Source organism: Gastrolobium bilobum, unplaced genomic scaffold (assembly GCF_033153095.1).
Source record: "Gastrolobium bilobum isolate Gb01-03AN ecotype WA unplaced genomic scaffold, APGP_CSIRO_Gbil_v1 utg21142, whole genome shotgun sequence".
Classification (NCBI taxonomy): domain Eukaryota; kingdom Viridiplantae; phylum Streptophyta; class Magnoliopsida; order Fabales; family Fabaceae; genus Gastrolobium; species Gastrolobium bilobum.
The window spans coordinates 14,166-39,575 of record NW_026898049.1 but is presented as its reverse complement, the minus strand read 5'-3'; the positions used below and the strand labels follow the sequence as shown (position 1 = coordinate 39,575).

At 36.4% G+C, this 25,410-nt stretch overlaps 1 protein-coding gene across 1 annotated transcript; it reads left to right on the top strand.

Annotated features, from left to right (window-relative positions):
• The first annotated feature begins 4,150 nt into the window (after positions 1-4,150).
• Positions 4,151-25,057, top strand: LOC133312408 (protein SEMI-ROLLED LEAF 2-like). The gene is made up of 14 exons (XM_061513585.1): positions 4,151-4,383; positions 10,859-11,064; positions 11,172-11,368; positions 11,461-11,753; positions 11,966-12,115; positions 12,217-12,642; positions 12,798-12,947; positions 13,083-13,158; positions 22,719-22,846; positions 23,375-23,575; positions 23,680-23,778; positions 23,895-24,020; positions 24,130-24,363; positions 24,598-25,057. Exons 1-14 carry the CDS (start codon positions 4,345-4,347, stop codon positions 24,754-24,756), a joined length of 2,484 nt encoding a protein of 827 aa, XP_061369569.1. The 5' UTR covers positions 4,151-4,344; the 3' UTR covers positions 24,757-25,057.
• Positions 25,058-25,410: the final 353 nt, after the last annotated feature.

Here is a 25,410-nt window from a genome sequence, read left to right as displayed (position 1 = left end):
GGCATTATGTGAGTCTTCATTTCTCTTCAACAAATTTTCATTGGCTTGCCGGCTAGCAGCTAACTCCCTTTGAACGGCTGCAAGAGTTTCAGCCACGAGATCCGGTTGCCCGCCCGTTGCCCCACGGCCACTTCAGGGCCTAACAAGAGCAGCCAAAACAGTCTGGCTGAGCATTGGCATTCGATGTTTCAGGGTTATTCAGGTTCCTCGTCATGTCACTACTTATGTTACACAAAGAAATGAGTTGATCAGGCTCATACTTAGTGATCACAAATGCAATAATCATAAAGAGTACCAAAACAACTATAAAGCATTAAACACCAAGCATATACATAACAATAGTCCACAAGTTTCCCTACAAAAATGCTTTGATACCATAAAATATAACACCCCGTTCTAGAACCGGATTGTTATCATTACGTACGGCATTATGCGCAGTTACAATCTCAAGATTGAATTAAAACACGGATAACCTTTTTTCCTTTTTATTTATAAAAGCTTTTGTTCAAAATCCATTTCCGTAATTAAATTAATCCCTGTATTGTGATTATAACTCAACTATATGTGGAATTATCACTGTAAGTCCCACTTTAATTGCTTTTAGAAACTAAACGCATCCATTGTTTATTTATTTAAGAAATTCCTATTCTAATTTTATGGCCTCCAATTTCTAATATGTTATAGGATTTTTCATTAGCTATGCGTGGTTTCAAACCGCGCTCAAATCGGAGCATCGTAGCTCAAGTTACGCATTTTCTAAGAAAAGGGTGCAAAATTCCCAGGACCCCCACGCCCATAGCGTGGGCAAACAGATAGGTTGACGCTGAGAGCGTGAATCTCACGCTCAGAGCGTGGATGTTCTGCAGCAAACACCCAAAACATGACAATTTGACCTCCTATGGTATTCTACTCATAACTTGAGTTTTACTCATCCAATTTACACAATCTTGGTCTCTATGGAAAGCTAAGAAAAAGATCTACAACTTCCATGAGAACACAAGGATCCAAATCTATCATATAAGATACGAAAATTGGACAACAAGATGGTATATCTCTACTTTTACTTGAATTTTCAACCTAGAGGTCTTCTTTCACCTAATTGACAATCATATCATTCTTTCAATGCATGAATTCTAGTCTTTCAAAGTACTCATACACTAGGAGAAGCATGCATACCATTTCATCATACATACATCTTCATTAATTACAACAAGTCTTAATTACAATTCATGGGACTTAGCTACAAAATAACTATGCTCAATCCCTTGGCTCTCAACAACAAAAGAGGTACCAAAAGAGATGAGCATAGGCTAAGTCCATCCAATAAAGCATAATATACATATGACAATTGACTTTCAAATAGAAGTCCTATACATGGTATCTCTACATGTAAGGAATCTCAAAATATCATATTCCAGGTACCATCTACTCACGCTTCTTGCCTCTGTCAACATCACCTCTAACCGTACCTGAAATGATGCCCCACAACACGGGGTGAGATAAAACTCAATAAACCCAGGGTTCTTGGAGAGCTCCTCCAACCCCAGAGTTCACTTCCTGCATGAAGGGTTAGTATCCACATGGCATGTAATGCATCATATATCCAGAGGCAATAACAGTAATGATTTAATTACAGCATACTCATGCATTCAAATGGCCACAGAATTAAACAATCAAATCATCACACACGCTTCAGTTGCATCTTAGTCCTTTCCACTAAGCATACAACCTAGCCCTTAGTGCTTGTCCATTGGCCCTTTCTCCAATGACACAACAATACTATATGAATGCAAACATACCGTAATACTAACATTACCACTCAATCATCCATTCATAAACCATCACTTCCATAAAAGCAATGGTGGAACAACAAGAGGGATTAACCTCCAAGATCCAAAGGTTTACCTCTTAATGCTTTCCCTCCTTTTGCAAGCTTTCTTCTAGCTCACCTATCCAACAATCCTTCTTGGGATCTCAACTTGGTAATTCCTTCCAATCACCAACACACCCAATCCAAATGAGCTACTCAAGCTCCATGGCTTCCACTAATGGTTGGTCACTCAATGTGGTTCCTCTTGCTTCAATCCTATAAACACAAAGGACACCATCAACACAACCAATCCAAGCCATAGCTCAACAATGCAAGAAACTCGATATTTCAAGCATGAATTTTCCAAGATTTTGAACATAGCTTAAATAACAATCTAAACTCATTTCTACCGTTTATTTAACCTTCCTAGCATTTTTCACAACATACACTAAGTCTCAATCTTCCTAGAACATAGCCAATCTACTCACATTACCATAAAACCCTAAAACACTATTCATCAAAACCTAAATCATGCAAAACTCAAGGAATTTGTGTGAAAGAGAGTGGAAAACTCACCACCATGGATCACACAACAAGGCAAGGTTGCTCCTCAAGCTTCCATGGAGGTAGAAGCCAACAAATCTCTCCACTTTCCAAATGGGTCGAAACTTTGGAGAGAGAAATCCCACAACACACCACTCCCCACTAAGAACCAAGCTAGGATTAAGGATGAGGGGAAGAATCTAAGTGGTTTAGGCTTTTGAATCAAGAAAAAAGGTTAAGAATGGAGGGAGCTAGGGTTTCCCTCTCCTTTCTCTCTTCTCCCTCTCCTCCTCTCTTTCTTTCTTTCTTTCTTTCTTTCTTCTCTTTTCTTTTCTTGTTGTCGACGGGAATGGGAGGGATTTGGGGTTCTTTTATGACATGGTCACTTAACTTTGGTTAAGTGGAATAAAGTGAGTATTGGTTCATCTATCTATTCAACTCCATTAATCACCAAACTTTACCCAAGTGTCTGGAATATTTTTCTAGGAATATTTCCACTTCCATTTTTATATTTTGGGTACTTTTGCCCACACCCATTTATACCCCTTAATTTTCACTGAGTACACTTTTTACCTCAAAAGTGACCCTAATTAATTTAATTAGGCCTTTTACCTATTTTAACTCACTAATACATGCCAATTTACTTAATAACATGTAATTTACTATTTAATTAGGTTAGGGATATTATAAGATTCATGGTTGGACATGAATTGGAGTTTTATGTTTTTCTTTGACATAATTTTATCTAGTTGTATTTTTATTAGTTCCTTAATCCCTATTAAGAAATGCTCCAAGGTTATAATCTTGGTACTTGTACAACATGATACTTTTCAAATTGTTGAAAATCTAGTGTTTTGGTAGAAAAGGATGAAAAGGGAGAAAAAAGACTAGAATAATTTTCTCTCTCTTATGTATTGTTACTTGATTTTTGATAAAAAGGATAATGCATTAACCCCTATTAAACTAGGAATTAGGTTAATTAGTAAACTCCTAACCCTAATCTAATAAAGGAACAAATAACTAACTAAAGATGAGATAAAATCTCTAAGAATAAGTTATATCTAATAAAGGAACAAATAACTAACTAAAGATGAGATAAAATCTCTGAGAATAAGTTAAGTTTCCTAACAAGATAAATTCCCTTCAAACAAGGTAACAAAGTTATCCCTAAAATAATATAAATTCTCCAAATATATTGTGAATTATTCTGTTCTTCTAAATATTATGTAGATATTCTAAACGAAATAGTTGTGTGTACAGATTTTACTTTGTCCATTTAGGGGTTTGGATCAAATGCAGCAACAAATGACATGTTATAACTGGATCTCATTAAAATTATTTTATATAACCTGATCAGTTTGTATTTTGACAAAGAGTGATTAAGGAAAGCTGTATTTGAGACAGTGTGTAAAATGCTTAAATGGATTGCTCAGTGTTGACTCTTGATGAGTTATTCGCAACTTTGGAAATCAGCAGTAATAGGCTTGAATCAGTAGTTAATATGTTCAATGTTGAGGGCGAAGAATATAGAGGAGAGAAAGGGAAGAATGAGGCAAGCAATGTTCTAGTCAGAATCTTGGGAATGAGGAACGAACCCTTCAAAGAGTCTAGGCTATCTCTTTAAGTTTTTTTTTTTTTTTTTTTTAGTTTCTTTGCTAATTTCCTTTTAGTGTAATCCATATATGAGCTGGCACAATATTAATATTAGAATCAGATCATTATGGAATTACATTTTAATACAACTCATATTTTTCTGATCCAGTTTTCTATCGTTTTGACTCTTCTGATTGCATTTTTTTCCACTACTTTTACAATGGGGCAATTGCATCTCTCTGTTATAACTGTCCAAAGTGTGAAGCATCTTAGGTTAACTTTCTATGTTAATTCTTTGTCAATCTCTAATGCATTAATAAGGAAAATTTCTGTGTAATATGATTTATATGCATATCCTTTGGAATTAACTGATCTAAACTCTCTCGCAGGTTCAGTATATGGGTGAACACTCTCACATGTCAATTGAGTTTGATAATGTAAGTAGATCTTTACATCTTCAAATCTTACGGTTACTTATATAGCTTTTTTTCATGCATGCTGACTGTGGCTTTCGTGCTTTTTCCCTTAGAGAGAATTTAAAATTTTAATTGATTACAGCAACTTGGGAATGATATTATTTTATGTGGTTTGATTATTACTTTATAATAACTCTCATTAACATTTAAGTGACAGACAATAAATGGTAACAAAAAAACATGAGGATTAGGGCAGAAGCAGAGCCACATTCTTCTGTCACTGTCTATGTGGGCATTTGCATACACTAACTCTGACAATCCCATCCCATGAATAGGAAATGCTATAATGAAGTTCCCCAAACCATCTTTTGAGTTTTGCCCCCTCCCAAACATTTGAGTTATCATTTATAAGGATTGTTTCTTCTAATATTTCAAATTCAAGGGGCAACCTTGAAAAATACTGCTGTGCTTATGACATGGCCATTGGCTTTTCTGGCCCTTATTTTTACAAGTAAAGAAAGCACCACCAATGAAGCTTGTAGAATATTCTAGAGTCTTTTTTAGAGTCTAGTCTCTTTGATTAGTGTGATGCCTCTTCGTTTGTTGTGTACTTTTATTTATTTTTATTTATTACTTCAACTCCTTAACTACCTTGTAATCTGTATATATAGAACCCTTTGGGTGTCAATCAATATATGAAAAAATTTCTATCTTATATTTCATCATGGTATCAAGAGCAGGTTATCCTGTGGTCATCTTGTAAACCTCGACGTCTTTTTTTCCATTTTTCTTTTCACTGTTATTCTTCTATAACCCAGATCACATATCTGGACCACTCCAATCACGAAACCAAGGCCACCACTGGACTCATAAGCCATTTCCGAGTCGACCCACGTCAGCCCCGTCGCCGGAAAGTCAGCCACGCGCCGCCACAGCAGAGCAGCCTCGCCGGCGCATGTGAACTACGCGCCGCCCTGCCGGCCTCCGTTTGACACGCGGCTTTCACAGAATAGCTCGCCTGGCCTCCCTCTTCCTGTTCTGAGGGTTTAAATCACGATTGGAGCACTTTTTTTGCTGGGTCCTGTTGTTTCCTCTTCGTCAAGCTCGTCAAGCTTTGTTCTGAACGTTGTGTTTTTTTTTTTTTTTTGAACAATGGAAGATGAAAATAATAAGGCTGAGAATAAGCATTCTGACAAATCATCCGGTGGAGTTTCCGGTGTCTCTCCTCCTCCCTATTCTTCGTCTTCCGGAGACAACCAGATTACAAACCACCGTTTAAACGGTAAGAATTATGTGCAATGGCATCAATCTGTCAAGCTGTTTATCCAAGCAAAAGTGAAAATGAGGTATCTTGATGGAAAAAAGGAAAAACCCGAAGCTGATGAACCTGATTATGATAAATGGATGACTGAAAATGCCTTGGTCATGACCTGGTTTACTAACTCCATGGATCTTGATATCAGTCAAACTTATTTGTTTCTTGATACGGCTCAGGAAATTTGGGATGCCGTTAAAGAATATTATTCTGACCTGGGCAATGCTTCTCAGGCTTTTGAACTCAACACCAAGGTAAGAGAGTTACATCAAGAGGGGATGTCTGTTACTGAATACTTTCTTGCTTTAAAAACTCTGTGGCAGGAGTTGGATCTTTATGATGCAGCAGATCTTCAAGGTTTAGAAGCTAATGCAAGGTTTAAGAGTTACTTAGAGAAAAGACGTCTCTATGATTTTCTTGCTGGCCTTAATTGTGATCTTGATGATGTTCATGGTAGGATATTGGGTCAGAACCCATTACCTTCCATTGCAGCTGCTTTTTCTATGGTACGACGAGAGGAACTTCGCCGAAAGGTAATGTTGGGAGACAAGAACTCTAAATCCTCCGATGTATCTGCCTTAGTAGCAAAACATACTCCTCGTCCCCCTAGTGATGCAAAACGTTCTGATCGATGGTGTTCTCATTGCAATAAGAGTGGTCACACTCGCGAAAAATGTTGGGAAATTCATGGAAAACCAACAAACTGGAAAACAAAGGGGCTGAACAAGAGTCGTGCTTATCAAATCTCTTCTGATGATAAGGGTGAGGAGTCTCGTGCCTCTCCAAATTCCGATGGTGTATTCATCCCTAAAGCTCAGTATGAGCAATTTCAGAAGGTGATGTCTCAATCTGTTGAGGCAACTAGCCATGTTGCTGAACAAGGTATGGGCATTCCATGTTGATCGTAGTACTCGTTGGATTCTTGATTCCGGAGCTTCTGATTATATGACAGGTAATGCAACCTTGTTCTGTTCTTATACCCCTTATTATCACCAGTAACGAATAAGGACTGCTGATGGTAGTTTCTCTAATATTGCGGGAAAGGGATCCATTAAGCTCTCTGAACATATTACTCTGAATTATGTCCTTCATGTCCCTTCTCTTACTTGTAACCTTATTTCTATTGGTAAACTTTCCTCTGAATTGCATTGTGTTGCTAAATTCTCCTCCAAAACCTGTGTTTTTCAGGAAAAGGATTCGGGGCTGATGATTGGCAGTGCTAGAGAGGAAGAAAGACTTTACTATTTTGAAGAAGATTCTCATGAAAACAAATTTTTTGCAAATCACTTTTTATGTTTATCAGATGATTGTAATGATGTTTTGTTGTGGCATCGTCGTTTAGGACACCCAAATTTCTTTTATCTTCAAAAGCTGTTTCCAAACTTATTTATCAATAAAAAACCAAGTTCCTTTTGTTGTGATGATTGTCAATTTGCAAAACACTCTCGTGTTTCTTATTCCCCCAGAGATTATCATGTTTCGTCTCCATTTACATTGATTCATAGTGATATTTGGGGACCAGCTCGTGAAAAAAATATATTTGGAGCTCGTTGGTTTATTACCTTCATTGATGATCATTCCAGAGTATGCTGGGTATATCTTCTAAAGGATAAGTCTGAAGCTGCAGCCACTTTTAAAAACTTTCATGCTATGGTATAAACTCAATTCCAGACTTCTATCCAAATCCTGCGAACTGACAACGGTATTGAATATTTCAATTCTGTTCTTGGTGATTACCTAACCAAGCAAGGTATTATCCATCAAAGTTCTTGTCCTAACACCCCTCAACAAAATGGGGTGGCTGAAAGAAAAAATAGACATCTCATTCAAGTTGCTAGAGCCCTCTTGTTTACAATGCATGTCCCTAAATACCTATGGGGGGAGGCTGTCTTGACTGCCTCATATTTCATCAATCGAATGCCCTCTCGTGTCCTGAATTTTCATTCTCCTATATCTTGCCTTACCCGCTCTTTTCCCTCCTTTCGGGCTCTATCTTACCTTCCTCCAAAATTGTTTTGCTGTGTGGTTTTTGTTTATATTCCTCCACATCAAAGGTCCAAACTTGATCCTAAGTCTGTTAGATGTGTCTTCATAGGATATCCTCCTAATCAAAAAGGTTACAAGTGCTACTCACCTTCTCTTCGAAAGGTATTTGTTTCTATGGATGTTACTTTTTATGAAACACAATCATTTTTTCCCTTGACTTCTCTTCAGGGGCAGTCTATTGTTGTAAATGAAGACAAGTCTTGGATTCCAAATAATTCTACTGTCTTACCTTTACCCTTGGAAACATCTATTGTTCCTTTACCTTTGGAGAAAGGGGGAGTTAATGTACAGGAGACAAGGACAGCAACTGCACCAGAGACTGGAGATCTACCCGGTAAATGGGGAAAATTCTACAGCAGGCGTAAATCTCCTCAAGATCCTCTAGACTGCCAGGATTCTTACCTGAGTCCTAGTTCCAGCAATCCACTTGAGAACACTGGTACAGCTAACCTAGATATGCCTATTGCCCTTCGAAAAAGTACTAGATCTTGCACTGCTCATCCTATCTCTCATCACATTTCATATGAAAAGTTATCTTCAGGTTTTCGTGCTTTCAACACTATATTAGACGGTACAAAAATACCAAAAAATATCCAAGAGGCACTTAATGACCCTAAATTGAGGGATGCAGTCTTTGAAGAAATGGATGCACCCAGAAAAAATGGAACTTGGGAGTCCGTGGCACTTCCCAGAGGAAAGAAAACTGTAGGTTGCAAATGGGTGTTCACAATAAAATTTAATGCAGATAACAGCATCAACAAATATAAGGCCAGATTGGTTGCCAAAGGATTTTACTCAGACTTATGGGATAGACTATCAGGAGACGTTTGCTCCCGTTGCCAAACTTAACTCTATCCGAGTCCTACTGTCACTTGCTGCCAACCTTGATTGGCCCTTGCATCAATTGGACGTAAAGAATGCCTTCTTAAATGGGGACTTACATGAGGAAGTTTACATGGATCCACCACCTGGTTTTGAGGAGGGAGATGGTTCAATATGCATGTTGAAGAAGTCTCTTTATGGACTTAAACAATCCCCTAGAGAGGGTTTGACAAGTTTACTCGTGCTATTAAAGGAAGAGGATTCATCCAAGCTCAGACTGATCACACTTTATTTTTTAAACACTCCGATAGTGGTAAAATTGCTATCCTCATTGTTTATGTTGATGACATAATTGTCACAGGTGATGACTGGGAGGAAATAAAATCTTTAATGGGGGGTTTAGCTAATCAGTTTGAACTAAAGGACCTTGGATCACTCAAATATTTCTTTGGAATGGAAGTTGCTCGTAGCAAGGCAGGAATCTTCTTATCTCAGAAGAAATATATCCTAGACCTGCTACAAGAAACAGGTATTCTTGGGTGCAAGCCTGCAGAAACTCCAGTTGAACCCAATATTAAATTGGGAATTGAAGATGGAGAAGATGTTGACAGGGAGTTGTACCAAAGGTTGGTAGGAAAGCTGATCTACTTATCTCACACTCGGCCTGATATTGCATTTGCAGTTAGCATGGTTAGCCAATTCATGCATTCTCCTAAGGAAAAACACCTTAGTGCGGTTTATAGAATCCTCAAGTACCTCAAAAACACCCCTGGTCAAGGAATGCTCTTTAAAAGAGGACACAAGAGGATGATAGAAATCTATACAGATGCTAATTGGGCTGGCTCTACAATGGACCGAAGATCCACTTCAGGATATTGTACCTATGTCTGGGGAAATCTTGTGACCTAGAGAAGTAAGAAACAAACTGTTGTTGCCAGAAGCAGTGCAGAAGCAGAATTTCGGGCGCTAGCCCATGGCATTTGTGAAGGAATCTGGTTAGGAAGACTCCTTGAAGAATTAAAGATATCTTATTCTCTACCTGTCAGACTCTATTGTGATAATAAGGCTGCTGTCAGTATTGCTCAAAATCCTGTACATCATGATAGAACCAAACATGTGGAGGTTGATCGTCACTTTATCAAAGAAAAATTGGAGGAGGGTAATGTATGTTTGTCATATATACCTACCAAGGAGCAAACAACCGACATTCTCACCAAAGGGTTACACAAACCCATCTTTGAGGATTTAATTAGCAAGTTGGGGATGATCAATATATATCTCCCAACTTGAGGGGGAGTGTAGAATATTCTAGAGTCTTTTTTAGAGTCTAGTCTCTTTGATTAGTGTGATGCCTCTTCGTTTGTTGTGTACTTTTATTTATTTTTATTTATTACTTCAACTCCTTAACTACCTTGTAATCTGTATTTATAGAACCCTTTGGGTGTCAATCAATATATGAAAAACATTTCTGTCTTATATTTCATCAAAGCTCCAGTGCATGCAGGCCATAAAAATCTGCACAAAAAACCACAAAACTGTTCCAACACATGCCAAAGCTTAAGAGGGAGCCACAACTACCCCAAACATTATAACTAGAAAACTTCCTCAAACACATTTTGTAATTCTTTACCAAAAAAGTGTTTTTATTATTTAAGAAAAATTTAACTATAATAATTGTTCTCTTTGGCCTTACCGCCTTAGGCATTGTAGGTTCATCGAGATTTGATGCCTGAACATTATTTCAAGCATGGTAATTTTGCTTGGGAATTGAAAATGACCTTTTTTTTGATAAATGATTTTGTTTTTTTAATATCTGTTGGGATTCAGACTTACACCATGCTCATGTCTACGTAAATTGCTATTAAATATGCTTGAACTTTTATTTCAATAGTGCTACATGAAAGTTCCTTGCATTTTATGAAATTATATAGGACAAATCAATGTAAGGAGTCTGGAGCTTGTATTATACTCTATGGAATTTTATATACTTAATTTGCTATATAATTTTGTAATATCCCTACAGCAAGTGCATCTTTCTCGGGATTGACAAAATATTACACTATATTTAGTAGGGAAAGGGTATCCCAATTTGTATGTCTTCTTTTAGATTCTATCTCATTCTCTCTTGAAGAATTTAATATATCAAATCGTTGTGTATTCTTTTGTTCAGTGAGTGGTAGATTAGTTAGTGTGGCTGACTTTTCCCTTGTAACTGTGTCCTCACATGATTTTTGTCATTGTTAGTTGAATTAAATAATATTGAATATCTTGTTTGATTTGTAGTGATTTCTTTTTTTCTCTATTTCATTACAGGTTGTTTCTGTTGTCTTGGAAAATTACAGAGATCCTTTGAGAAATTTAGAAAGCCTCGATCATGAGGGAAAAAGAGGTCCTGAGAATATGTGGGTCCAAGAAGTGCTGAAAAATGAGGGTCACATCTCTCCCTTTATAGGTGTTGAAAAGAGCATTCCTTCCTGGAGTAATATTTTGAATGAAAAAGGCGAATTAAATGTGACAATGTAATTTTTGATTTACTTATTTTGCAGTAAAGCTTTGAAATGGCTCTTTGATATCTTATGTTTCTTCCATTATTTATCAATTTGTTGTGTTTCCTAAATTCCTGCAGGGAGGATGCGAAGAATCCATCATTTTGGTCCAGGGTTTGCTTGCGTAATATGGCCAACTTAGCCAAGGAGGGTACTACCATTCGTCGTGTATTGGAATCTTTATTCCAATACTTTGACAATGGAAATTTATGGTCTGCAGACCATGGTCTTGCCTTTTCTGTTTTAAAGGATATGCTATTCTTAATGGATGATTCTGGTATACTATTTTTCTTATTTGACTTGATATAATGTTAATTAATTTTTCTCTTCTGACTTGTCTTTCATATTTCCTCATCCTGGGTATTGCAGGGCAAAACACACATGTTTTACTGTCAATATTAGTAAAGCATCTGGATCGTAAATTAGTAGTTAAACAACCCAACATTCAGCTAGACATTGTTGAGGTGATCAGTTCACTTGCTCAATATGCAAAGGTCCGACCTTCTGTAGCAATAGTTGGTGCAGTAAGTGATATAATGAGACATTTGCGGAAGAGCATGCACAATTCCCTTGATGACTCAGATATGGGCACTGAAATAATCAATTGGAACAAGAATTTCAGGGAAGCTGTGGATAGGTGCCTTGAACAGTTGTCAAATAAGGTGTCACATATTTTTACTGCGTTCAATCAAGTTTATACCTAAAATTTGAGAATTATTGAGTCATAAATGCTTTAAAAGATTAATTTTGTTGATTTTATGTTGTCTTTCAAATTTTAAAAAGCTTTATGGTTTACGTAAGTTATTGGCTATATTGCTGTTATACTATTAGATATATCAAAATAGAAGAGAACTAAGATGCTGATCCCAAACAGGTTGGAGAAGCAGGCCCAATTCTTGATGTTATGGCTGTGATGTTAGAGAAAATCTCAAATATTGCAATAATATCCAGAACCACAGTCTCTGCTGTCTATCGAACTGCTCAAATTGTAGCTTCCTTACCAAATTTGTCCTACAAGAGCAAGGCAAGGAGTGAATATTCTTGGCTTAGTTCTTTCCTCAATTTTTTAGCTACTTTGAGTTTCATGGCTGAATTCACTCCTAAAACCCTTCTTTACTTTCTCAGGCATTCCCCGAGGCATTGTTTCATCAACTACTCCTGACTATGGTCCATCCAGATCATGAAACACGAGTGGGAGCTCACTGCATCTTTTCTGTTGTACTAGTGCCAACCTCTTTTTTCCCTCGTCTATCCTTATCTGTGTTTGAGCCCAAAGCTTTCGGTGTTCCACGATCACTCTCAAGAGCAGTGTCTGTTTTCTCTTCTTCGGCTGCCTTATTTGATAAGCTAAGACAGGAGAAACGTTTTTCAAGTGAAAATCCAAGTCAATATAATAAAGATAACATTGCTGGAGAGGTTGTACCAGCTAATAGCGATGGCGGAATCCTGAACAGATTGAAGTCAACCTATAATCAGGTGTACAATGTGAATAACACCCTGCAACATACTTCAGTAGATGAAATTACTACAAACAATGCTAATGGGGACTTGGTAAGTCTTGCAATGATGATTATACACTAAGGATCTGACTATGGTCCTATAGTTGTAATATGGGTGACACACACCCTACTATAACCTTAGTGTACCATTTTATGTTAGCTTGGGTTTGGTTTCGTATCGTGGTTAACATTTTTACTTGAACACAGGAAGCTGTTTCCCTCAGGCTTTGTAGCCATCAGATAGACCTCTTGCTATCATCAATTTGGGCTCAGTCTATTTCTACTGAAAATATGCCTGCAAATTATGAAGCAATTGCTCATACATACAGCTTGATGCTGCTATTTTCTAGAGCTAAGGTAATAATTGGACACTCATGTTGCATGATTCAAGTGTTTAGTCTACACCATTTTTGCCAATCTCTTCTTTCCATTTTCATGAGTGGGACTTTCTTTTCCTTTGACAAACTTCTACAAATTTATTTTGTCTTGCAGAATTCTTTTCATGAGGTCCTAGTTCGGAGTTTTCAGCTTGCATTTTCTTTGAGGAATATTTCTTTTAAAGAAGGAGGTGAGCTCAAATTTTCATGAAACAAATTTGATTACCCCTAGAATAATATCCAGTCTATTATGGACAGACACATGGTTTTTTTTTTGCTTGAGACAGTCAGCGGTAGGCATGGCTTAACCAACGTATGTTATGTTTCTGCTTGTTCAAGTTTATATAGTTTTTGAATGTTGATTGTTACACTTAAAATGTGGAAGTGTATGCTGAAATATGTAACATCCCCGTCTCGAGCCGGTTCAATTAACATCCTATGGTACTAAAACATGCATAAACGGAAGACTTAACTTATAATCTTGCATTAGCTTACAAAAATACGAGCTAACTTTTTTCCTTCTTTTCTTTATTTCTTGTCGCATAATATATAGCATTATATCCTTTCTTTCTTATCCATCATAATTCCTTTTCTAAACATTCATCTTTCATCAGTGACCATACGCAATGGCCCTTGACCATCCGAATATGACAAGAAGTATCAATCCAAACAGAGTCTAAAATCGGAAAGCGTAACGGCTGTAAACCGAACAAATGGGGATTAAACCCACTCTCATAATCCATACCTGATATCGTCTTAAAAATATCATATAATCATATCTTGTCCAACAACAGACCTAATGCCCATCCATGGGCGCATGCATAATTGGCTCTGTGCCATAAAGTCTAACAGCATACATGACTCAACACATGCACATATTTGAACACTACATTAGCATATAACATGCTTGAGTACACCAATGTACGTGCATCAAAATAAGAAAATGCACAAAACATATATAGTATAATGGATCCGACATCATGATCCCAACCTGAATAAAACACGAATAAGCAATAATACATGTCCTCCAGAATAATGGCGGCATAATGCTACCCAAAGATCATGTCTCTACACAGTGATGATGAATCATCCAGAATACACATCTCCATTACGACATCTCTTGCCACGGGTCATATCCTTGCCCCGTGAAGGCTCACCTGAAATCTGTACACCTGAAATGATGCCCCAAACGGGGTGAGATAACAAATCTCAATAAGCTCCAGGTTTATAGAGAATTCTCCATACCCTGGGCCCACTCTTGCATGAAAGTTAGATACGGAGTATACCAATGCAACATATAACAGATATCATAACAGAACAAAGCACTTATACATATCTTATCAGAGGTGTACGCAGTCATTCTCAAGGAAGGACCCCAAGCGGAACCAGAACATATCAGAGACGTACACCGTCAATCTCAGGGGAACCCCAAGAAGACATCTGTGTACCATGCAATCAATACAGAAATCATATCAGAACAAGTCATATCATGTTATCGAATAGCTCTATATGAATGCATCTATACAAAGTATCAAAACAATCATACAATCCAACCATAGTTCACTAACTATGGTGGAGCACTTAAGCAGGAAAAGACTCCTTAAACATAGAGCTTACCTTATAGAAGCTTTACCAAATGCTTACTTATTTAGCAAGAAAGCTAAAACTCCCCTTCCAATCTTTGATCCACAATCACAGAGTCTCTAGATATAGACCTAGAGAAGGAATCAATATGAAATATTTATTCAATAGATCAATCGTCAAGTATAATTTCAAGATATTCACACTTGTATGATTCCTTTACTTTACATATATGACATACCAATTAGTTTAATGTCATTTCACCTTATCATAATCTTACTTCACATATTCATATACCAATTACATGTTAATAAAAAGTCCTTACTAATCCTTTCAAAACTTAACATATAGGACTATAGCTAGGTAATTATTTGTGGAACAAGCAACCACATGGTTTCACTTACATAGCTACACTAGGAGTGACCCAAGGGTGTATCCTAGGTACCAATTGATAATTAACAAAGTCTCTAAGCCCACAAATGCCTATATATGGCCGAAGCCATAGGTCTAGGCACCATTTGCCTTTCACACCTCAATTCATCATAACTTAACCCATTAGAATGTGCAAGGACACAACTTACAACTTACATAATCTCAAATTAACCTAGGGCTCTCATTAGCCCCTATCACTAGTTATGTACTTCATTTACTTGATTCACAAGCAATTGTCCAACTAGTGACCATAAAGGTCCATCTAGGGTTCAAAATCTTCAGACACCCCATAGGTTATTCAAATCACTTAATTAAGCCCATATATCAAACTTATAGTTCAAACAACCCTAAAACCCAATTATGTCTTCATTAAGCCCGAGGTCCATGTACTTAGGGTTGAACTATACTACTTTAACTTAGCCCACAATTAGTTGCTATAGCAGTTAAATAATTAAAACTCATCTCTTGTCTCATTTTCCCATACAAGATCATGTCATGCCTATAGGAGGGCCAAGGTCCATTTCATACTTTATTATGTTCTAATTACATTGAAGAATGTTTATTATTTATAACTCCCCAACCGTACTCACAATTATAGTCATTATACTCTTATCAAATATTAATCCCACAACTTAACCTTTAGGCACTTAGCACTTTTCTTTGGCATTCCATGATTAATAATTAATGGGATCCTCAATTCACATAGCATTTAACTTTTTAACTCTTAGCATTAATCATTATCATAATATTCATAGTTATGATCATTAAGCCCACTTTCATATATAAGTCTAAAGGATAACACTAGGCATATTACATAGTTAAAAAAAAAATAAATATAATCAAGGTATTATCTCATATATATATATATATATATATATATATATATATATATATACCAGACACCAAGGTACCACCAAAATCTCATTCAATCCACGAAATACAATTTTTTTCCTACAAAAGGCCAAGAAGGCCGAGAGCATGCAATAGGCATACCAAGGGATTTTCCAACAAATGTCAATGGATTCTTACATTGAACTTTATCCTTCCATCAATCAATGAAGATTAACACAATTCCAAGTCTCTCTTTCACTGTATAGGCCGAAGGCACACCTAGGCAAGTCAAGAGGGATTTTCAAAATTTCATGCAACATTGACATGATTTATCCCATCTAAATCAATTTCACAACACACCATAAGCCTATTATATCCATCATGTGAATTTAACATAACAAATCCCCAAAATCATAGGTTGGCCGAAAATCATTTATAGTGTTTCTAAACCATTTTCAAATTTCCAACACATCCAAACTTGCATTCATACTCTATGACCATAATCTTTCATAAACATACCATTACACTATCAAATTCAATTTTCACAATCCATGGCTTTCTCCCCAATATATTCATGAACAAAGAATCATGTAACCAAGCATTAAACTATAGGAATTAAGCTATCTTACCTTGAATGGCTTCAATATAACCAATGCTTCAAGTTTCAAGCTTCAAATCATTCAAAATCATCCAAACTTCTTCACTTTGTGAACAGTAACTCGAGCTACATAAGGGGAAAGATCTCTCACTCCAATACTTCCCAACTAGAAATGGTGGGTGGGTTTTAATCCTTAGAGGCAAAGGAACAAATTCCATGTTAAGTGTTTCTTGATTTGATGAATGGAAATAGATGGAAATGGAGAAGGAATGAAACAAACCCAAACCATAAAGAGGAGGAGATGGTCACGGTTTCTATTGGAGGGAAGAAGGAGAAGATGAATTTTGATGTTATGCCTTCTCTCTCCTTGCCATGTCACTTAAGTGAGTGAGCATTTGAGTTGACTTTGACTTCCACTCTATTCTACATAACATTTCTAACTTAAACCAATTATAACTTAACCCCAAAAACATAATTTAATAATTATGCCATAATTTACATAATTTCCTCCTTTCAGAGTTTTTTCCGATAATTTTCATAGCAACACTTTTCCCGGTAGAATTTTACTATTCACATTTTTTTTTCTCGAAAGGTGTCAGAATGCTCTAAATCATAAGCTTATATTAATTTTACCATTCTTATTACCAAAATAATCCTTTTTCATATTATCATATTAATTATATGATTTACTTGTCATAAATACCAATTAAATCACTTAATAGTGTGGGTTTTTGCATAATTGTTGTAGCGGTTAAATTACCTGTTGTAGCACATTCTCATATTCATTTGATTCTTGTACTCTTGACTTATTATTGCTTGCCTTGCTGATGCGGGTTGTTATAAAATGTGTCTCTTATCAGACGAAACAAGGCAATATTTATACTATTAGAAGCGCTAAGTACAATAACAACAATCCTAATTATATAAGAAAACACCTAAAATAGCTCCTCAATTAGGCACAAACATGTACAATAATCACCAAGATATTTAAACATTTAATTGTTGTGGTTAAGAAGAGCTTATATGGCTCTTACACTTGAAAAATGTATTCTGATATATTATAGAATTGTGTAAATACTTTGTACAAAGGTTCTCTATTTATAGAGAATACAAGACCTAGAATACTTGACCTAATGGGCTAAGCCCAATACAACAAATAATAAATAAATAAATAATATTAATATTTACAACACTCCTCCTCAAGCTGAGGAATAGATATTTATCATTCCCAGCTTGCTAGTAAGCTCTTGAAATCTATCTGAAGGAAGTCCATTTGTCAATACATCAGTTAATTGACGCCCGGTGGGAATGGAGGGTGTGGTAATCAACCCGCTATCAAGTTTCTCTTTGATGAAATGGCAGTCGACCTCAATATGTTTAGTCCGATCATGTTGAACCGGATTATGAGCTATACAAATAGCTGACTTATTATCACATAGCAGCTTCATTGGTCCCTCACATTTTATTTTGAGATCATCAAGTATAATTTTCAGCCATAGTAACTCACAAATGCCTTGAGCCATGGCTCGAAATTCAGCCTATGCACTTGATCTGGCAGCCACATCTTGTTTCTTACTTCTCCATGTCACCAAGTTACCACAAAGAAACATACAATAACCAGTGGTAGAACGACGGTCCGTCACAGATCCAGCATAATCAGCATCAGTGTAGACTTCTAAAGAGAGATTGCCATCTCGCCGGAATAACAGTCCTTTACTAGGAGTAGCTTTAAGATACTGAAGAATTCTCTCCACTGCCTGCATGTGTTTCTCCTTTGGATCATGCATAAACTGACTGACAACACTAACAGCATAAGCTAAGTCTGGTCTAGTATGGGCCAGATATATCAATTTCCCAACTAGCCGTTGATATTGTCCTTTATCAACTAGAGGACTCTCCTTTTCAAAGCCTATCTTGTGATTCTGCTCAATAGGAGTATTAGAAGGTTTACACCCGAGCTTTCCTGCTTCTTTGAGAAGATCCAAAACATATTTCCTCTGACTGATAAAAATTCCTTTGCTTGAATGAGCTACTTCTATCCCTAGGAAATATCTCAGTTTCCCAAGATCTTTGACTTCGAACTCAGAGGCAAGCCGTGTCTGCAGAATCTGTCTCTCCACAAAATCATCACCTGTGATAATAATATCATCAACATATACAAGGAGCACAGTAAGCTTCCCATTTTGGGAGTGCTTGAAGAAAAGAGTGTGATCTCCTTGACTCTGTCTGTATCCTAAGGTCATCATAACCTTAGTAAACCTTCCAAACCAAGCACGAGGTGACTGCTTCAATCCATACAAGGCCTTTTTTAATCTACAAACTTTATTTTTCCCCTTCACAGAATCAAAATCAGGCGGGATTTCCATGTAGACTTCTTCTTCTAACTCACCATTGATGAAAGCATTTTTCACAACAAATTGATTTATATCCCAATTGTAATGGGCAGCAAAGGATAACAAGATTCTCACCGTATTCATCTTTGCAACTGGAGCAAAGGTTTCTTCATAATCAATGCCATAGGTTTGAGTGTAACCTTTGGCGACTAATCGAGCCTTGTATCTCTCAAGAGTGCCATCAGAATTATTTTTCAGGGCATAAATCCATCTGCACCTTACTGCTTTCTTTCCGTTGGGTCTATCAATAACCTCCCATGTTTTATTTTTCTCCAACGCATTCTTCTCCTCTTGCATGGCTTGAGCCCAATTCCCATTTTTCAAGGCTTCATGTACTGATTTTAGAATTGCAATAAAATCTAGTCTTGAAACAAAGTTTTTGTGCTGCACAGAAAGATTAGCAGAGGAAACAAAGTGGGAGATAGGGTATTGAGTACAAGAGGGGCAGGAGGAACAAGTTTTCTTGTGACAAGATCTTTTTCCTTTTCTAAGAGCAATGGGCAAATCATCAGAATCAACATTAATGGGTAACTCATCAGAAGTATTAACATCATGATCAGAAATATGAGATTCAGGAGAAACAGGAGACTCAGAAGAAACAGGAGATTCAGGACTTACCAGTGGTTCAGACGATTGAGGTTGCTAGTGAGACAGTATGGGTTGTTTCCTCCTCTGATATACCAATTTAGGTGTCAAAATTTTCCGTATCTCAGGTGTATTTGAAGGTTCTGACACACCAGGAGCAGATACACTAAGTAGAGAGAAGACTGATCCAGGCTCAAAGAAGGAGGGGGACGAGTCTTCTGAAGAACTGTTCTCCCCCTGACGATGAGGACCCAGGAAATAAGATTCAGATTCTTGAAAGATGACATCCATAGAAACAAAAAAATTTCAACTTGGTGGATGATAACACTTGTACCCTTTTTTATAAGGGGTATAACCAAGGAAGACACACTTAAGAGCCCTAGGATCCAACTTACTCCGATGTTGTTTATGAACATGGACAAAGGCAACACATCCAAACACTCTTGGTGGAAGGCTCTGCAATATGGGAACAGAAGGAAAGAAGGAAGTCATGGAATGAATATGACTGATATTGTTAAGGACCCGTGAAGGTAAACGGTTGATCAGAAAAGTTGCAGCTAACACTGCTTCTCCCCAATAAGAACTAGGAACAGATGTCTGGAAAAGTAGTGCTCTAGCAACTTCAAGAAGGTGACGATTTTTCCTTTCAGCAACCCCGTTTTGTTGAGGGGTATCAACACATGTGAGCTCATGAATCATACCTCTGTCTGAAATGAATTGTGACAGGCGTTGATTGACGTACTCAGTACCATTATCAGATCTGAGTCTTTTAATACCTTTACCAAACTGAGTCTCAACCATGTGATGAAACCGAATAAATATCTCTGGTACTTCAGACTTGTCTTTCATCAAGTATATCTATGTTACCCGAGTACAATCGTCAATAAAAGAAACAAACCACCTTGCACCTGAAACACTGTGCACTTTAGAAGGGCCCCAAACATCAGAATGGATAAGAGAAAAAGGTTCCTTGCTTTTAATAGTGCTAGAAGGAAATGACACTCGATGGTGTTTTGCAAATTCACAAACATCACAATGAAAGGTCTCAACCGACTTATTGAGAAACAGAGAGGGGAACATAGACTTCAAAAGACTAAATGGTGGATGCCCCAGACGCTTGTGATGGAGCCAAATCATAGACTCTGCAGTAGAAGGATGACGTGTCATTAATAACTGATTTTTGCTAGCATGGTCTGGAAGGAGATGATACAACCCATCCTGTTCATTAGCAACTCCAATTGTCTTCTTCGTGGTAAGATCCTGAATAACACAATGAGTAGGAAAAAATGTGATAGAACAATTCAAATCAGTTGTAAGTTTTTGAGTGGAGATAAGATTAGTAGAAAGCTGAGGAACATAAAGGACATTCTTAAGAAACAAGGAAGGTTGAATTTGAATGTTACCAGAACCAATAACTGATTTATGCGATCCATCAGCTACGGATATAGTATGACTACCAACAGTAGGATGATAAGAACAAAACAACTCAGTACGACAAGCCATATGATCAGTTGCACCAGAATCCAAAATCCATGAGGTTTTAAAATCAGTACAAGAAGCAAGAAGAGATGTAGAATGTGTGTTCTTACCAGATAAGATCAAAGAACGGTCATATGGCTTACACATATTATCAATAGCGGGTTTAAGCTGATCCATGGAGAGGAGACAAAAAACAAGCAGGAAATTTTTTTATTTTTATTTTTTTTGTGAACAGTACCCGATGAACAGTACCGCGTTTTTTTTTTTTTTTTTTGCTGTTCCGGTCGTCTGATGAAAAAGAAACTTTTGTAGAATGATAGATCTAAGAAAACGGAGTGAAACAGGGGTCCTCACGGTCCAAAAGGTCCCCGAAATTTTTTTTCCGGCGGCGGCTTTGTGGCGGCGAGAGGCAAATAGGGTTGGTTTTTAAAGATGGTGATTTGCGGAAGCAGAAACCTCAGAATCGAGAGCTCTGATACCAACTTGAAAAAGGTATTCTAATATATTATAGAATTGTGTAAATACTTTGTACAAAGGTTCTCTATTTATAGAGAATACAAGACCTAGAATACTTGACCTAATGGGCTAAGCCCAATACAACAAATAATAAATAAATAAATAATATTAATATTTACAACACTTACCATATTTTAGGTTTTGTGTTGCGGTGCTTGTGAGCATTGATTTTATACTGCTCAAAGGCTTGAAGTTTATGGTGTAGATTATTTGGTACTTTTTAAGAAGCTAGTGTCTGCCCTATGGTTCGAAAATTTCTTGGTAAATTGTTCTGGAAGGAGAGAAAATTTTATTGACATTTGATCTTTTGCCTTCTTTTTAGGTTTATGTTCTTGAAAGGACAGAGCAATAATGCTTATTTTCTTTGAGATAGGAATTTGTATCTTGCTTCTCTTTGGTGCATAACCTAGGTTCTTTCAACGGATCCTGCTTGTGAACATTAAGCAAATTCTTTTGTCTTTTGGGGGTGGGGTCTGCTCTTGTGCTCTTTCACCCTGTGGCTTATGTTTATGTTTTAAAGTTACTTATCCTCATGTTGTAAATAATTATATTTGTAAATAATTATTTTTATTCCTTTAAATTATTCTAGAAGCTTCTTAATTATCTTTATTATTCCTTTAGATTATTCTAGAAGCTTCTTGGGGCTTAGCCCATTAGGTCACTTAATCTCTTTAAATAGAGAACATCTTGTACATATTTAATACAATTTCAATATACAATTCCTTTTTCCAAGTCCTCACATTTGTAATTTTTCTTTTCTTATAAAAAGATTTGAAGCCTAACAACATGTGAACTGCAATTATGGCATTCAGTTGAATGTGAAATGCTGGATTGTGATTGATATATTGCTAAGAAACTAGTACGTTTAATGAATAACAGGACATAAGTTAGTTCTTGACTAATTATTGTCATAGGCATTGTTAGAAAATCTAAAATATTTCGTATAATGTATTGATTCTATCTTAAAACAGTTTACAGTATTCTAGATGATCTCTGAGGAATAGTTTTCATATTTCCTTATATTTTGAGTTTTGTTTCCTTATTTTAGGAGTCTAGCATTAGTATAAATAGGGCTTATTACTTTCTCCTTTGTATCACTTCATGTCACATCAATACATAATAGTCAGTCCTTATTCTCTCTATATTTCCTCCTATGTACCTAAATCCCTATAATTACAACAAGCATCTTGCAACATAAAATAGCATTTTAAAATTATTTTTGTTGATGACCATTTTACTAGAAACCATAGGCATTTCAATATAGAGTGGGTGTAAAAATGTTGTTATGCTTTTGCTTTATGTAATTTCAGCTCTTAATTCCTACATTTTACTGCAGGGCCATTGCCGCCATCACGTCGTAGATCACTATTTACCTTGGCAACGTCAATGATTCTGTTTTCTTCAAAAGCGCACAACATTGTCCCTCTTGTCCATTGTGCCAAGGCAGTGCTTACAGACAGAAAGGTGAGCTGTTTCTGAAGTGTTTTTTGCTTCCCGTTCAATTTTGTATTCCTTTTTTGAAGTGTTAAAACCATATTCAATGTGATCTATGGGACACTTTTATGAAGAACTTAAGAAGCGGTGGCAATTTGTGACCCAATCATGTCGTGTCTCGTGTCAACTTGCAAACCAATATATATATATATATATATATATATATATATATATATATATATATATATATATAAAAAAATTTTGATATGAATATCTATTTATATTGTGTTGAGTGTATTTTTGTTTGTGTGAGACCTCAACACGACCTCTCAACACGAATTGTCAACCCTAAACTTAAGTAATAAGAAAAACGTTTTTCATCTCAACCTTTTATATGATCATAATGATGTCTCAAGCAATTAAATACTATGTACAAGCGAAAGTTTTTGCTTGCAAAAACTGGTCCTTTTCTATTCTTTTCTGATTTTTAGTTCTTTATGGGATTCTTGGAAGTAAATAATCTTATATTTCCTTAATGTTTTCATATTCTGGACTCAGGTTGACCCTTTCCTTCATTTGATTGAAGATCACAAGTTACAAGCTGTCAGCTTTGCAACTGACAATCTGACCATTAATTATGGATCCAAAGAAGATGATGATAGGGCCTTGGACACACTTTCAGAATTACTGACTTTTAAACACGAAGATCAGGAGTTCTTTGTTTCTGAAATTGTCAGGAGCTTGGTAAATTTGTCAGAAGTAAAGCTTCTACTTGTTATATAAAAGTCAATATATTTTGGTCAGCGGAAGAAGATAAAATATTTTCATTTCTATACACCATAAACCTGTTACCTTTTGTGCAGTCTGAATTATCCTCAATAAGGGAGGAGCTTCTAAAAGAATTCTCACAAGATGATTTGTGTCAACTTGGATCCCTAATGACCATGGATATGCCAGAAAAGGTGTGTCAAGTCGATTTCAAGTGACGACGGGTCTTGTCAGAAGACTGTTCATATTTTGTTTCTTGCTTATATGTTTGTGATTGGTGACTGATGTAAATTACTTCTGCATTGTACAGGATGCTTCAGTAGTTTCAACTGACGATGATTGTATCCCCGATTTATTTGACAGTCAAATAAAACAAAATCCAGGATTGTCCATGGAGGTCCCAAGTCTTTTGAGTGCTAATAAACTTTTAGAATTAGTATGTTACCCATTTCTTAAACCCCATAAATGGTTTATGTTTTAGATTGTGTTTGAAGATCTTCTCATGTCAATAACAAGGATATTGACACTGCACTTTATGAATATAGGTTTCAGACACATCTAATCAAGCTGGGAGAATTTCTGTAACAATAGCATATGATTTGCCTTTCAAGGATATGGCTCATAAATGTGAGGAACTTCTGATGGGAAAACAGAACGTGTCCAGATTGATGAATACCCAACAGCAGCAAGATTGTTTGATGAACTTCCCTTTACAAAATCATGACGGGGACTTGAAAATTATAGACCCCTCTTCCCATGTGGATGTGGGTTTTCAGAAGGTAATTCCCTGATTTAGAAAATCTTGCTTGTTTTACATGTCATAAATGTATATTCACATTTGGTAGGTATATTGGTTTCAGTTTTAAACCATGGTTATCAAATTATTTAAGATAAAAATGTGTGGGTGTTGAGTGAAAGTTAAACCCCACAGCTTTCTGTTCTAAGGCTCTATTGCCTTGGTAATACATATACAAGTTTTTAGTTCAGCTCTAATTAAATTATATAACATGCAGGTGAGCAATCCTTTCCTTGATGTGAATATGGAATGTTCTCACATTCCAAATTCTGACCCTGTTCCATTGTTATGTGCAACCATTCAGAATCATCCTCACTTGTTCAAACTGCCAGCAGCAAGTCCCTACGATAACTTTCTAAAAGCTGCAGGTTGTTGATAGCATAGCTGTACTAAATCACATATTCTAGCATTAATGAAGAAATCCAACTGAATGAAGCACTTGATCCTAAGGGGAAGGTTTCCAAGAACTGTTGCTTTGCTGGTGCTCAAGGCTCAAGATTTATCTGGAGATATTACTGCTGTTCTGATCATGATGTATTGGGTTACAAAATTCTGATATTCAATTCTTTATTCTTTTCTCTTTCCCTTTATCTTGGTGATGGCAAGAAAAGATTCATGCTATGGAATCCTTGAAAAGTATAATCTATTGTCATTTTGTTTCCATGTACATATATAGAAACTACAAGTGTTGATAATAGTAGAACACAAACATAGAAATTTAAATTCAATACTAGCAAATGTTTTTTCTGTTTTTGACATTGAACTATGATTTTCTCTATTCAACCTTTCATTTATAGTTTTGTCTCTTGCTTCTATTTGTAAATTTTCCAATTTCCAAAATGAATCACTCTTGTGAACCAGGTTCTTTACCCACACCCTTCATGAAAATGTGGGTACCCTTAACTTTCTTTCCATTACATTTGGGTGCTGATGCAGTCAGGTATTGTAAATTTGACACACTACACAATTCAGATAGCACATAACTTATGAGTAACGACCTAGCATTAACACAACTACATCCATACATCAA

Bases quoted from the DNA above. Each gene is read 5' to 3' on its own strand.
- LOC133312408 (XM_061513585.1), top strand. From the start codon at position 4,345: ATGGGTGAACACTCTCACATGTCAATTGAGTTTGATAAT. The intron at 13,159-22,718 runs GTGAGCTCAAAT...ATTTTACTGCAG, and splicing joins TATTTCTTTTAAAGAAGGAG to GGCCATTGCCGCCATCACGT. The intron at 24,364-24,597 runs GTAATTCCCTGA...TATAACATGCAG, and splicing joins TGGATGTGGGTTTTCAGAAG to GTGAGCAATCCTTTCCTTGA.